The 15,514-nt window shown below is 55.5% G+C and overlaps 1 protein-coding gene across 1 annotated transcript in view; it reads left to right on the top strand.

The window, feature by feature from the left end:
* The window catches only part of IGDCC4 (immunoglobulin superfamily DCC subclass member 4), a 36,355-nt gene that overhangs the window by 17,462 nt on the left and 3,379 nt on the right, over positions 1-15,514 (top strand). Inside the window, exons 6-19 of the mRNA XM_037054144.1 lie at positions 2,435-2,590; positions 3,253-3,666; positions 4,184-4,348; positions 4,897-5,034; positions 5,950-6,120; positions 7,111-7,347; positions 7,502-7,603; positions 9,897-10,080; positions 10,766-10,893; positions 12,443-12,613; positions 12,868-13,005; positions 13,677-13,782; positions 14,314-14,545; positions 15,304-15,465. Of these exons, the coding sequence (XP_036910039.1) occupies positions 2,435-2,590; positions 3,253-3,666; positions 4,184-4,348; positions 4,897-5,034; positions 5,950-6,120; positions 7,111-7,347; positions 7,502-7,603; positions 9,897-10,080; positions 10,766-10,893; positions 12,443-12,613; positions 12,868-13,005; positions 13,677-13,782; positions 14,314-14,545; positions 15,304-15,465 (2,504 nt within the window). The remainder of the gene's footprint in view (positions 1-2,434; positions 2,591-3,252; positions 3,667-4,183; positions 4,349-4,896; positions 5,035-5,949; positions 6,121-7,110; positions 7,348-7,501; positions 7,604-9,896; positions 10,081-10,765; positions 10,894-12,442; positions 12,614-12,867; positions 13,006-13,676; positions 13,783-14,313; positions 14,546-15,303; positions 15,466-15,514) is intronic.

Below are 15,514 nucleotides of genomic sequence, written 5' to 3'. Positions count from 1 at the left end.
CTGTTTCATCTCAAAGCTGCCGCTACACAGTGCGCCTCTCCTCTGCGTGTCTGGCTTCGTGCTGGGCACAGGGAATAGAAAACCCAGATGAGAGACACAGGACCCACACCGACTGGGCGAGGGAGATAAGACGCACAGCGTGAACAGAGGCTTGATGGTGTCAGACAGCAAGTGATAAGTGCCAAGTGGGACCGTGTTCCTGGAGACGCTATCAGGGTAATGAGGGCACTGGGCCAACCGGCAGTTCGCAGTCCACTGACACTCACACTGGCCTCTTGCCTGGGCTTCCAAGAGCCCATGGAGGAGGGGAGGGGCCCGGACTATTATTCCCAGTGGGCAGGCAAGGAAGCTGGGGCTGAGAGGCAAGTCGGAAGCCATGGCCCAACCGGAGAGCTAGGCCTTTCTCCGGTCCACTCCCTACTGTTCGGTATGAAAGAAAAGCAAGGATTATCTTTGTTTCCATTTGTTGATAAGAAGTGATTTGTCCCAAGCTGATGGCAGAAGTAAATCTTAAACCCAGCCCTCTTTACCCTTCTTACCTGGCTCAGTCCGTTACCCTACACTGCCTCCTCATTGTAAGTTTGTATCTCACCTTCAAGAGTACATAATGAATACATAGAGTTTAAAGAAGAATAATAAACCAGCCTTCGTCTGGTGGCTCAGTTGGTTGGAGCGTCATCCCGTGCACCTAAAGGTTGCAGGTTTGTTCCTGGTCAGGGCACATACCTAGTTTGTGCCCTGGGATCTTTGATCCCTGGTCAGGGCTCCGGTGGGAAGCAACTGACTGATGTTCCTCTCTCACATCAGTGTCTCTCTCTCTCAATATATCCTCAGGTGAGGATTAAAAAAAACAAGAAAAGAAAAATAATAAACCAAACAACTATATACCTTCTCCCACTGGTCTGATGAGATAGAGCAGTTCCGAAGTCTTTGCACCTCCTTTACCTGCATGGCCTCATTAGACGTGTGACATTTGCCCAGTTAGGGGGATCCCACGGCAGCAGGGACCTCAGACTATAATTGGGGTAAGGCTGTGCTGTTGCCCAGGAGTTCTAATGCCAGTGTTTCTCAAACATTGACCGTGCTCCTGGACGATCAGAGAGAAGACTGCAGAGTCCCTCCCTTCCCGCCAGGAGAGCGCTGAACTGGGGGTCTGCGCATCTGCTGCCTGGAGGCCTGGTCAGAAATGCAGAATCTGGGCCCTGCCCTAGGCCTCTGTAGTTTCGAGGACTCACTTAGAGAAACTCTGCTAGCAACACTGCTGGATGGAGGCTGGGAAGAGAAAGGCCACAGAGGGACTTCATTCCTGACCCCGCTCCACTGAGTCAGGGAAGGGCCTCTTGTGTCCTTTTCTTCTGATTGCAAAAGCTGTATGTGCTAATTGTAGAAAACTAGGGGAAAGCAGAAACAAAACATCTCACCACTCAGAGGTAAAAACTGTTAACATATGTATTTTTTCCAGATTTTTGTCTATGCTCTTGTACATTTCCCCCTGAAACCGAGAGCCTGTTGAATTTACAATTCCAAGTCCCATTTTCATTCATTGGTATCTCATAAGCACTTCCCCATCTTTACAGTTTTTTCAAACATTATGACTATGTGATGTTCCATCATTTGAGTGTAGCTGCGGTGTAATTTTCCAGGACCTACTGTTGAATTTTTAAGTCTTTCCAGTTGTCCACCACTGCAGTTGACACCACAGTGACCAGCCCTGTGCACGCCTCCCCGGACGGTGCCTGTAGTGGAATCCATGGCCTGAGGGTTTGGGCGGAGCCCTGTGGAGCCCATTAGCACTGACCCTTTCTCCCGCATTGCAACTTGCTGGTTTTAACCCTTTCCCATTATGATAGGTGAAAAGTAACTGTATTTATGGATGTGCATTTCTTTGATTATGTGAAGTTGAACAATTTTTTGTGTGTGTTTCTTGGCCATTTGTGTTTTTTCCCCTGTATTTTCTGTTTGTGTCCGTATGGCAAGGGCTTTAAAAATGGTTTCCGGTTCACATCAAGATGAAAGTCTCTGCACGTATTCAAATCTCTGGTTTTAGTCAGATCTCTCCAGCCACATTTCATTCCAGGGACTGGGCCAGGGCCATACAGGGCTGTGTCCTCCTTGGGAAAATCAGTGTCAACAATGGACATAGTAATCACTGACCAGTGTGCCCAGCACTTATTTATGTGCCTGCATTGTGCCAGGGGTTCTCACACACCTTATTCATTCCACCTCCACAGCAGTCCTTCCAGTGAGGGACTCTCTCCTCATATTACAGAGGGGGACACTGAGACTCAGAGAGGGTCATTAGGCCGGCAAGTGGAAGAACTGAGGAACTCTTATAGCCTCATAACCCCAGTGCAGAGAGGCCCCGAAGTCCTGGGAGTGGATGGAGGACAATCCTTACCTCCCACCTCCAGCGCTCTCCCTTCTGCGTCCCTAGACGGGAAGCCCATCTCCACCGACGTCATCGTCCTGGGCCGCACCAATCTACTGATTACCAGCGCGCAGCCCCGGCACTCCGGCGTCTATGTGTGCCGAGCTAATAAGCCCCGCACGCGTGACTTTGCCACTGCCGCCGCTGAGCTTCGCATCCTGGGTGAGGCAGCAGGAAGGCTGGGGGCGTGTGTAGGCAGTGCGGGACGCCGGATTGGGGTGGGAACCGAGGGAAAAACAGCGGGGCGGGAGTGGGGAGTGGGCAATTGGGTGTGTTGGAGGGATTGAGAGACACCTTGGAGCAGGAAAAACGGGTAGGGGTTGGGGGTGGGGGTGTGGAGCTGGTGGAAGTTCTTCGTACGTCGGGGTCTTGGAGGGGACGGACTAGGGCGTAGGAGGAGAGGGAAAGAAGGAGGGGTGGTTGGCTTCCAAGTGACTGAAGGGTGGGAAGGGGTAGTATGGGTGGAACTTAGGTAATGGGGGAGGTGCAGGACTGAAGCTAGTGTGTGTGTGGGGGCAGGGATGTAGGGGATGGTGGAACTCGGAGTGGCACAAAGGAAACAAGGGGATGAGGTGCTCCGTACAGAGATAACTGTAGACAGGAGTGAATCTGGAGGGAGAAGGAGGAGATAAATGAGGGAGTGGGTTAGACCCAGGAGGAGGGAAGGCTGAGGAGGCCTGGTCAGCGTGGGGCCGGGGTAGGTGGGGAGAAGTGACGGTAGAGGCGTGAATCGGGGGGAGGTTAGAGAGATCGGAAGGGATGAGGGAGCAGCACAGTCCCCAGTGGCCGGAGCGTGCTGTCAGCTTCCTCCTCCTCGCCCCCAGCGGCTCCAGCCATCTCTCAGGCGCCCGAGGCCCTGTCTCGGACGCGAGCCAGCACCGCGCGCTTCGTGTGCCGCGCGTCCGGCGAGCCGCGGCCCGCGCTGCGCTGGCTGCACAATGGGGTGCCGCTGCGGCCCAACGGGCGCGTGAAGGTGCAGAGCGGCGGCGGCAGTCTAGTCATCACGCAGATCGGCCTGCAGGACGCCGGCTACTACCAGTGCGTGGCGGAGAACGGCGCGGGCACCGCGTGCGCCGCCGCGCCGCTGGCGGTAGTCGTGCGCGAGGGGCTGCCCAGCGCCCCCACGCGGGTCACGGCCACACCGCTGAGCAGCTCCACCGTCCTGGTGGCCTGGGAGCGGCCCGAGCTGCACAGCGACCAGATCATTGGCTTCTCCCTCCACTACCAGAAGGCTCGGGGTACGTCTGCGGGTTTGGGGTGGTGGGGAGTGGAGGAGACGTCCCAGCAAAGGCCCAAGCGGGGACGCCCTAAGGGCGGGGACAAGTTGGGTGGCTGAAGAGTTGCCCTTCGCTACCTTTGGGGTTAGGGTAGGATGAGGTGGGAGCCCGCAGGAGACCCCATGTAGATGGGGTAGGCTGGTGCTCGAGGGGTCCCCGTGGCACTTTACTCGTCAGTCGCGGTTTACCGGAGAAGAGGGAGAGGATGCTTCTCCTCCCAGGGGTTCCTGGAGCCAGCTAGTAAATGCAGTGGGAGTCGCTTCAGTTAGGCGCTGGGGAGAACTTCCTAACCAGTGGAGGAATTAGTGCTGTGGAACCAGAAGCCGGGGAAGTTTATCCTCGCCGATGCGGATTATCTGGGATGATTTAGCTATAAACAGACTGTTCCTGAGACTGGGACTGTATGGTAGCCTCCAGCTGGTGCGCCCCTGGTGGTGTTCCTGTGACAGTCCCTCTGTCCCCTGTGTCATCGTCCCAGGCATGGACAATGTGGAGTACCAGTTTGCCGTGAACAATGACACGACAGAGCTGCAGGTGCGGGATCTGGAACCCAACACGGATTACGAGTTCTACGTAGTGGCCTACTCTCAGCTGGGGGCCAGCCGCACTTCCACCCCGGCGCTGGTCCACACGCTGGATGATGGTAGGGCCTCCATACCCGCAGTGGGCACCTTGGGGTCCAGAGAATTCCCTAGCAGTGGTAGCTGGGCCTCTCTTTACTAGTGAACGCCAGGCAGGCTCCTTTACCTGCCTTGTCTCGACTTTTGTACCCTGAAAGGGGTGGGCAGGGGTTCTTCTCCCCAATTTACAGTTGGGGAAACCGAGGCCCAGAAAATGAGAGTGGCTTGCCCAGGCTCCGTAGGACAACTGGGACTTGAGGTCTCAGCTTATGATTTACTGTATCACGTGGCCCTTTCTCCTGACCCCCATATGCCGTCCAGTCAGGCAGGGACCAGTGTGACTGCAGCCCGCTGGGTGTGGAAGATTGTGCCCAAACCGTTTGCAGGGTGGGAAGGATGTCTCCTCCTCTCCAGCTTGGGGCTCCCCTGAGAGGCTCCCTTTCCTCCCTCAGATCCTGGTCCTGGGCCTACTTCTGACTTGCTGTGTGACCTGGGCAAGTCTCTGACCGCTCCTGGGCCTCACCTTCCACGTCGGTGGAGCAGAGCTCATGCTGATGTTCTTCTGTCTCAGTCCCCAGTGCAGCGCCCCAGCTCTCCCTGTCCAGCCCCAACCCCTCGGACATCAGGGTGGCGTGGCTGCCCCTGCCTCCCAGCCTGAGCAATGGGCAGGTGGTGAAGTACAAGATAGAGTACAGTTTGGGAAAGGAAGGTGAGTGGAGACAGGGTGTGGGCTCCACCTGGCTGGGAATTGGGTCTGTGAAGAGCTGGTTAGAGCCTCTGAGGAATGGAGCAGAGTGGGGGCGGGGGGGGCGGGGGGGACAGTCTGAGGAAGTTAGGTGGTGCAGGGAAGTAGGGAAAGGTGAGCCTGGAAAAGAGGAGTGTGGGCTAAGGGTAGGAGTGGCAGGAATGAAAAGACGGCTGGCTCAAGGCAGAGGGAGGGAGGCCTGGATTATGGCCCCGCCTCCTCTACATCTGCAGTGTGTCATCCTACTGAATCCCTGACTCAGTTTCCCTATCTGTGAGATGAGGCAGATGACCTAGGTGATCCCTGGGGTCCCTTCCAGCCCAAAGAGCAGATGAGGGATAGGAAGGCGATGGAGGGATGCTGGTGCTTGTGGGCTGGAAGAATGGAGCTCTGAGCAGGGTGTGTTAGAGCAAGTGTCGGTAGGAGTTTGAAAGGGAGAAAGAGTTAGGAGGAGGCAAGTTGCTGGAGGACCCAGGTGAGGGTGCGGAGGGAGGGAAAGGTGAGGCAGAGGGCTTGGGTTGTTGTCAGGGCTCTGGAAGGCAGGCGGTGCCCGACGGCCCTCACAGCCAACCCCTTTGCTTGCGCCCTGGTGTGTGTGTTGGAGGGGAGTGTCAATGACCACTTATGGCGAGTGAGGATTGCATGCCATGATTCACCCCACTCAGAGCTGAGGCTGAAGGCTGTGTCAGCTAGGGTGGGAGGCCCAGGGTCGGCCCTGGAGCCACGGAGCCCATCTGGGCACAGCAGAGTCAGTGCTGAGAGGGCCTCCGGCTCTGATGTGCACCAAGCAACCAGGGAGGCAGAAGAATCTGTGTAAGGGACTTTAGGGGTCACTGTCTTTAGGTGGCCTCCCAGCAGCCAGTCTTTTCTGTCTCACAGATCAAATTTTCTCCACCGAAGTGCCAGGGAATGAGACGCAGTTTACACTGAACTCACTTCTGCCCAACAAGGTGTATCGAGTCCGGATTTCGGCAGGCACGGGCGCCGGCTATGGGGCACCCTCCCAATGGATGCAGCACAGGACGCCCAGCGTGCACAACCAGAGCCACGGTACAGGCTCAGAGGGGCCAGGACCTGCGGGTGTGCATGACTGTGTGTATGTGTGACCCTGGAACCCAGCCACCCTTTCCACCAGAGGCCTGCCATGGCACCCCCTGTTTGCCAGACAGGGAGGGTGGGTGTAGAGGCGAAGGGCTGGCCTTTGTGGACACATCTGGGCTCAAGTGCCTCTTCTGCTGTGTGCCCTCCTACAAACCATTCACAGCTCTAAGGCTTCATTTACTTGCAAGCGAGGCATGAAGATTGATAATGAATGTACTGTAAACAAAGTGTTTAGTACACAATAGCTGGTAAATAGCAGCTGTTCCATGATTATGATTGTTGCTGGTTTTGTTGAAAGGCCCAATAGTAGAGTGATTACATGCAGACAAACCCTGGTGCACATACTGTCTGAGTGACTTTGGACAAGTTACTTCTCCGAGCCTCAGTTTCTTGCTTGTAAAATGGGGATAATGGTATTTCATTATTTTATAGGGTTGTGAGAATGAAGTTAAAATATATGTATGAGGTACTTAGGATAGTGTCTAAGACAGAGTAAGCTCCCCACATTTAGGCTCCAAGTAGGGTCCCCACTCCAATGGCTCCACCGCTCCTTCCTGGGCTCAGCCACCCCTGTGACCCCCTTGCCTGGCCAGTACCCGTGCATGCATTCCTTCGGAAAACTTCCAGAACCTTCACTGTTCTGGGACTGTCAGCCCTGCCACAGAGGTGCTCCTTGCTAAGGCTGCACCATGCCCAGGAGACACCCTCCACTGCCTGTACTCCAGGCTCGTGGAGCAGTGAGCTCACCTCTGCAGCAGCCCTGGCCCAGCACGTAGAGTGGTGGTGAGGGGTGATCCTCAGAGAAGGCTGGCCAGGCTGTCACTCAATACCGTCTTTCTCCTTTTTGCTTCCTCCTGCCTCCTCCCTCTCTCCTGTCCTGGCCTCATTCCCCATCCACTTCCTCCTCCACCACCTCCTCCTTCTCATCCTGCTCCCCAGTCCCTTTTGCCCCTGCAGAGTTGAAGGTACGGGCCAGGATGGAGTCCCTGGTTGTGTCCTGGCAGCCGCCCCCTCACCCCACCCAGATCTCTGGCTACAAACTGTACTGGAGGGAGGTGGGGACCGAGGAGGAGGCCGATGGTGAGAGCCCCCCAGGGGGCCGTGGAGACCAGGCTTGGGATGTGGGGCCTGTCCGGCTCAAGAAGAAAGTGAAGCAGTATGAGCTGACCCAGCTAGGTGAGGAGGGCTGCAGGGAGGGAGCGAGACACCACAGCTTCCTTGGGGGACTGGACAAGCTGGGTGCAGAGTTGGAGATGGAATCCTCTCTGGGGAGGAGAGTGTGACCCACAGGTTCCTCTAGCTAGTGAGTGACCCCTGTGACCTTCCCCAGTCCCCGGCCGGCTGTACGAGGTGAAGCTTGTGGCATTCAACAAACACGAGGATGGCTACGCAGCAGTATGGAAGGGCAAGACGGAGAAGGCTCCCACGCCAGGTGAGGGGGGCTCCGGTGAAGGGTCTGCATACGGCTCCCCTTCTCTTTCCTCTGGGCCTTGGTGGTCAGGCTTTCTGGTAGCCTCAGCCACCCCCAAAATCCTTCTCCTAGGCTCAGGGGTCCTCTTTTAGACGCAGACGGCCTCTGTCGTGGAAAGTAGCTCTGGCCTGCGCACCGCTGTCTTCTGGGTCTGCTGCCGTATTTCTATCCTGTGTGAGCGGGGCTACTCTGGAAGGTCTGGGTGGAGAAACCCATTGTTGGTCAGTGACTCTGGACCCCGAGTTTGACCTTTGGACAGTTTTTAAAACACATGCACTTACATTACACTGTCAGATTATCCATCCCTCCACTCCAGGCAGGGGATTATCCCTGTGTGGTCCCCCAGGAAGTTGAGGCGTAGAGATGTAAAGGGACTTGTCCAAGGTCGCACAGAGCCTGAGCAGGAACCAGGACCCCTGGCTCCCAGGCAGGAGCCTCTCCACTGCAGTGCGCTGCCTGGGGCCCTGTACCGGACCCCACTGTTGCCCACCATGATGTCCCCTCACCCCTAACCTCCCAGGCTGGTTTTTAACCATGTGGTTAGTGGAAGGAACACTCGACCAGGGCCAAGAAACCTGGGTTCTGATTCCTGTTTGCTCACTCAGCAGATCTTTTCCTGAGTGCCTACGGCTCATCTGCTGTTCTGGGAATTCAGCAGTGAACAACACAAGGAAGGGGCCTGCTCTCATGCAGTTCATTTTGGCTTTTTGTGTAATGAACACATCATTCATACGCTCAGCAGAGGGCTTGCTGTATATATCTTACTTTAGGGGGCTATAACAAAAATACCATAGACTTAAACCACTAACATTTGTTTCTCACATTCTGGAGCTGGGAAGTCCAAGACCAAGGCACTGACATATTGGTTATCAGTTTCTGGTGAGAGCCCACTTCCTGTCTCATAGGCCATCTGCTGTCTTCTCACTGTGGCTCGAGGGCTCCCTGGGCTCTCTTCTACCAGGTAGGGGCGGAAAGTTGTGACATCCCCAAAACTCGTCTGTTGAAACGCTACATGCTGATGTGATGTATTAGGAGATAATCAGGGATTAGATGTGGTCCTGATGTGGAGCCCTCATGAATGGGGTTAGTGCCCCATGAGAACCACAACAGAGTGGCATCTGCTCACTGCTCTGTCCCATGCGACCACGCTGTGAGAAGTTGGCCGCCTGCAACGGGAAAGGGCGCTCACCAGAGCTTCACCACGCTGGCGCCGGATCTCGGATTCCTGCCTCCAGAGCTGTGAAAAGTAAACTGTTGTTCATAAGCCACCCAGTCTATGGTGCTTGGTTACAGCAGCCCGAGCGGGGAAAGACAGGCCCCAGTGCCGTTAATGAGCGCACCACCATTTGTCCAAATTCCAGCACATGAATCTGGGGACGGGGTGTGGACACAAACATCTGGTTCCTAACAATACGCCAGATACCACAAAAAGGAACACGTGCTGATACATCATTCGACGAGGAAGAACCTTAAAAACGTTGTGAGAAGTGAAAGAAGCCAGACACACAAAGAAGCCTCTGTGCATTGTATGATTCCACTGATACGAAATATCCAGGCAAACCCATATAGATATAAAGTAGGTTTGTGGTTGTCAGGGGCTGGAGGAAGGGTGACATGGTGACTCATGGCTAAAAGGAACAGGGTTTCTTTTGGGGGTGATAAAAATGTTATGGAATTAGTGTGGATGGCCACACAACCTTATGAATGTACTAAAAACCACTGAATTGTACATTTAAAAACTGAATTTTATGGTATGTGAATTATATCTCAAAAACTAAACGTAACACAATATGCCAGGCACTTCTCTAAATACTTTGCAAATATTAGCTAACTGAAGCCCCACAACAATACTATGAAGTAGGTACTATTATAAACCCCACTAACTGAATAGGGAATGGAGACAGGGAGAGGTAAGTTAGTTATGACCTCTCCAAGGTCATACGGCACGTAAGTGGCAAAGCTGGATTTGAACCAAAGCAGCCTGGCTCTAGAATCTGTGCTCTTAATTGCCGTGATTTGCTTCCTCTCTCTTTTACAATCTGCTATATATATATGACCTTGGCAAAAAGAAAATCACTTAAGTGTTTGGGAGCTTCAGTTTTCCTGTCTACAAAGTGGAAATGGTGCTACCCCGCCCACTGGATGAAAGGAGAAGGGGTAGAAGATGATGACTGTGAACTGGGCACCGTAAAGCACCATGTGTCTTTAGGGTTCGTGTCCCTCCCTTCCCCACACTCTCATTTTCACCTTCCAGACCTGCCCATCCAGAGGGGGCCGCCCTTACCCCCCGCCCATGTTCACGCGGAATCAAACAGCTCCACATCCATTTGGCTTCGGTGGAAAAAGCCCGACTTCACCACAGTCAAGATTGTCAACTACACTGTGCGCTTCAGCCCCTGGGGGCTCAGGAATGCCTCCCTGGTCACCTATTACACCAGGTGGGAAGGGGGGCTAATGCTATAAGGCGGGAGAGGCAGCAGGTGGTGATGAGGAGAGGGAACCTGGGGAATTCACAAACCTTTGGGGGTCATGTGTTATTCCCGGGGAACACTGAGGGTCAGATGAGCTGGTGGTGGGGAAGGACAGGCCATGCAATCCCACCCCCTCACAACAGAGCCTTGTGCTGAATGCTTGGTGACATGATGTGGAGAGACCTATTTCTGTAACCTCAGAGGGCTCCCAATATGATGGCGAAGAGACAGCCCAGCTGCTGTCCCGAGGGGGCCCCCCATCAGAGGGGGAGACAGAGCCCCTGTCCTCAGGAGCTGCCGGTTTGGCAAAGGAAATATTGTATAAAAAGCAATAGATGTTGCAGTTCAAGTAAAAGTAAATCAACGAAAAGATGCATCAGAGATAGTTCCTTGGGTGAAGGATGACTTGGATTAATCCAGGAAGATATCCTGGAGGAGGAGGCCTGGCTTGGAGATTGGACATGGAACGTGATACCCTAGAAACAGCACACATCCATCCAGACGTCTGCGTAGGTTCTCTGGCTAGTATTAGTGGCCCCCTTCCCAGGGTAGGGCCTGGGGCTAGGGCCAGGGCTAGGGGAGTAGGTTTGGAGGAGCCACCCAGCTAGGAGGGTGTCCCTGAGACCACTAGTCACATTTCTTGTCCCGGCAGCTCTGGAGAAGACATCCTCATTGGTGGGCTGAAGCCATTCACCAAATACGAGTTTGCGGTACAGTCCCACGGCGTGGACATGGATGGGCCCTTCGGCTCGGTGGTGGAGCGCTCCACCCTGCCTGACCGTGAGTGGCTGCCTGACCGTGAGTGGCCCCTCGGCCCTCATGCCACCTCCCCTCTTTTACCCAACTCCCTCTTGCCCAGAAACCCTCTTCTCTGAAATGCCCCTCAGGATCCCTCAAGGGCGTGTCATTGCTCGCATTGACCTAGGCCGGTCCTGTGCTGGTCCTAACCGGTCAACCCTAAAGGTAATAACGTAGAATGTAGAGAAGCGCCTTCCTTTGAGAGGCTGTGCCAAGCCCCACGGTGCTGGAGAAGAGGGCCGGGCAAGGGGCAGGTGTCCTGGGTTCTGCCGATGGGTTCCCATCCTCCTGTACACACAGGTAAACTTGGGCAGGTTCCGGCCCCACCCAGGGCCTCATCTGTGAAAAGAGGGTGGGACCATTCACTCTGCAAGCCCGTGACTCTGGAACCTTCTGGAAACGCATTTCAAGACAAAAGTACTGCCGTTGTTCTCACAGCAGAGGCTCTGCGGTCCTGCTGGTCCTAACGCCCGCTCACCTTCCTGTCCCCAGAAAACCTTTGTCCTGGGGCTGGAAACAGGAAGATTTGTGCAGGCTGGGCTGTGGGGGCCCTCTGCTCTCAGGAATTTGCTCTTTAAGAAACTGCTTTCAAACTGTTCCTAACCCCACTACGACCTCCATTATTACCGCCTTAAATTGTACACGGAATTCAGGGAGACCCAGTGTTTTCTTGAGGTTGACTTTATGACGTAGGATCCCCGGCACAAGTGACCGGACCACAGAAGGGATGGTTTCTCCTTCAGGTGAGAAACTAGAGCCCGAGAAGCAGAGAGTCACGTGGGGTCCGAGAGGTGGCTCTGTTACCTCTTAGCAGCCTGGGTCCCCATCCCACCCTCTGTCAGGCCTTGAAGACCTGAACTCCAAATCTCTGTCCCTCCCCACTCACCAGTCACCTTGTGCCCCTCCTTCTCAACCTTCCTCAATCACCCCCACCTGCCAGGATCAGCTTCTCCGAAAACAAGCCACAAAGTCTGCTGAGGTGGCACTTCTCACGCCGGGGTGCCCGTGACCCTGGAGACTGGGGGGCCTAGACGCAGGCTACACAGAGCATCAGCCAGTTTCACTTAAGACGTGGGTGGCCAGGGAAGTTAGGAACTTTAAATGCTAAATAATTTTCAACACTATTTTTATATTAAACTTTACCATGGAATAGCTGGCAAACTTAGTGTGACAGTTTAAAATAAAATACAAAAAGCCTTCCAAAAACTTTTGCGCTCCTCCCCCAGGTCCCTAGAACACCCGGCAATCTCCTCAGCCTGTGGATATTTCTGGGTGTGAGAGTTTGGGGAGCTCTGCTCCAAGGAGTGGAGAGGAGTTCCAGGGAAGGGAGGCATGGTGGTGGTGAAGCTATTCCCACCAGAAATAGCACCCCCCCCGCAACAGAGGCCAGACCTCATTTTGCTCTGTGGTTTGTTCCAGTGAGGGAGGAAGAACAGAGGCCGTGTCCCACCGCCACCCCGTCTCACAGCTGCCCCCAGCACTGGGGCTCCCAGTGATCCTGCCTCTCCCTTTCTCCTCCCCTGCACCCCAGGGCCCTCCACGCCCCCGTCTGACCTGCGCCTGAGCTCCCTGACACCGTCCACTGTCCTGCTGCACTGGTGCCCCCCCACAGAGCCCAACGGGGAGATTGTGGAGTACCTGATCCTGTACAGCAACAACCACACTCAGCCCGAGCACCAGTGGACGCTGCTCACCACGGAGGGTGAGGGCTCCTGCCCCGAGGCTGCGGGAGCAAGAGCGTGCCCACCCCTTCCCTGCTCCCACCTCTACAATAGCTGGGTCAGTTCTGAGAGTGCCGCTGAGGTGCTAGGGTGCTGAGGTGCTAGGGTTTCAGGGACAGACCCTGAGTGGGAGGACCGGACTTTCTTGGTCCTGCCTCCCAGACTGTGCCCCGACCCACCCCCCACCCCTCCTCAGCTCACTAGCCCTGCTCTCCCTGCTTCCCCCACCTGCCAGGAAACATCTTCAGTGCTGAGGTGCGAGGCCTTGAGAGCGACACCAGGTACTTCTTCAAGATGGGGGCGCGCACAGAGGTGGGGCCCGGGCCCTTCTCGCGCCTGCAGGACGTGATCACTCTCCAGGAGAAGCTCTCAGGTACGAAGGCAGGAAGGGAGCAGTGGGGTCCAGCCCGAGGCCCCTAGAGGCCCCTGGAATTGACTTCTAACCCTAGCATCATCTCTTCCAAGGCCTGGCTGCCCGGGCCTTGTTTGGAGCAGCCTCCCTCCTGGTTTGCTGCAGCCAGGACAGACATGAAGGGAAGTAGGTGTGGTTTGGTTCAGTGGTGATCCGGCTGAGAGATCAGATTTTCTGGAGATTGGCTTGGCTTCTTTGGGAGATTGCTTTGATTGGAGGGCTGGCTTGGAGAGGGGAGGAGCTTTATGGGGTGCTGGTGGGCAGCAGGACCAGCTATATAATTTGCAGGGCCTGGTGTGCAATGAAAATGAGGGATTCCTTATTTTAAAATTAGGAAGAATTTCAAGATGGTGACAGCACAGCATTAAGCCAAGTACGGGGGCCTTCTCAGTGTGGGCTTCCTGCACACCCTCAAAAGCAGCCCTGGTTGGTAGGCAGGTTGATAGGGAGGGACCAGAACTTCCAGGTGTCCAGTGGGGAGGACTGCTGGGGAGAGGTAGCTATGGTCTCTGTGAGGCTGCGGGGCCCTGCTGTCCTTGCATCAGACGAGTCTGAATATCCAAAGAGTGAGACTCAAGCCAGTGGTCCCCCTGTGTTGACCTGTCCTGTCCCCTCCCTCTTCCCTCAACCAGACTCCTTGGACGTGCACTCAGTCACGGGCATCATCGTGGGCGTCTGCCTGGGCCTCCTCTGCCTCCTGGCCTGCATGTGTGCTGGACTGCGCCGTGGCCCCCACAGGTGGGCGAAGGAGCCAGTCTGACCACAAAGAAGAGAGATTTCCGGAAGGATTGGTAGTGAGAGTCATGCTGAGCTTCTAGGAGTTTCAGGGAGGAACAGTCAGAAGCTACTGCCTGAGCTGAGATGAGAGAAACAGGAAAAGTGGCCAGGACTTGCCATAGGCACCCCCACCCACTCCATTAAAACTAGGGCTCTGGGTGAAGGGTTTGTGGGGGATGTCCTCATGAGAGTAGGGGGGTGACTCTAGGGGACCCCTCAGCATACTCCCTCAATAAGGGCAGACACAGGTGGAGCTTCCTATCTCCCATTATCCCTCTAGCTGCTAGAGTCTTGGAAAGAGGGACCCCAGATCTCCAGATGCCTGGAGCTGAGGGAGGAAGGGACCCATTTTCAGTGTCATGGCTTTTTTGAACAGTTTCCTACTCAAGTCCCAGAGATGGTCAGGAACCTGCCCAGGGACATAAGCTAGACTGGACCCCAGTACCATCTCCACCCTCACTCTCTCACCACTGTGTCCATCTTCCCTTCCAGGGAAGCCCTCCCAGGCCTGTCTTCCACGGCGGCCACTGCTGGGAACCCTGCACTGTACTCTCGAGCCCACCTTGGACCCCCCAGCCCCCCAGCTACCCATGAACTAGAGTCCCTTGTGCACCCTCGTCCCCAGGACTGGTCCCCACCACCCTCAGACATCGAGGACAGAGCTGAAGTGCACAGCCTCATGGGTGGCGGAGTTTCCGACTGCAGGGGTCATTCCAAGAGAAAGGTGAGCCTGGTTCCTGCATAGGTTAGTTAGTGCCTCGCTGCGGCACACTCCTACATAGGTCGCCAGGGGGCGTGAGAGCATAACGAGTGACCCTGTGAGAAACGTTTCCCCCCCACCGCCCCCACACCTCCGCCCCATCTTCCTCTGGGCCAGATGCTGAAGAAAAAGCTCTGTCTCTCCTCCCTGAAAAGGTTGGCAGGGTGGGAAAGCAGAATGGGTCAGCCTGGCTCTTATGAAAGGAGGGAAGGGCCCCCGATTGGCTGTTTGCTGGTGACCCTGAGCAGCCAGAACACCCAGATCCCCCCTCATTCTGGGAGCTGGGGAGACCTCTAAGATCCAGCCCTCCCCAATATGGGAAAAAGAGGGTGGTCAGTTCGGCTGTAGCCAAGTGGGACTGGGACCTGGTTAAGGTGGGCCATGCAGGACAGGCTCCCTCCATGCTGGCAGTGGGGGCTCATCCCACCCTTTCCAGACCAGCCTGCTCAAACCCACATCCTTCCTCACCCTCTTCCCTGCCCCTCTGCTGAAGGAGACCCTGCCTGGCTGGGAAAGCTCTGGGCTTTACCAAAGCAATGATATTAAGCTTTTCTGTAGAAGGACTTCATCCTCTGTTCCCTCCAGGCTCAGCCTATATCCTGCGCTCCTCCCCATAGCCTCGGGGAGGGAGAAGACGTGGTGCCAGAGTCCGTGGAGAGGGCTCCACCCTCCTCCCTCTCCCAGCCAGCCTCTCAGTGCTCCCTCTTCTCTCCCCTTTGCAGATCTCATGGGCTCAGCCCTGTGGGCCGAGCTGGGCAGGTTCCTGGGCCGGCTGTGAGTTGCCCCAGGCAGGCCCGGTGCCTTCTCTGACCCGGGCCCTGCTGCCCCCTGCTGGAACTGGGCAGACGCTGTTGCTGCAGGCTCTGGTGTATGACGCCATAAAGGTCGGTGTCCTGAGGGAAAGGGGAAGAAAGGAGAGAAGGGTCCCCATGC

Source organism: Sturnira hondurensis, unplaced genomic scaffold (assembly GCF_014824575.4).
Source record: "Sturnira hondurensis isolate 20B ecotype Veracruz unplaced genomic scaffold, ASM1482457v3 Scaffold0008196, whole genome shotgun sequence".
Classification (NCBI taxonomy): domain Eukaryota; kingdom Metazoa; phylum Chordata; class Mammalia; order Chiroptera; family Phyllostomidae; genus Sturnira; species Sturnira hondurensis.
This window is presented reverse-complemented; position numbering and strand designations above follow the sequence as displayed.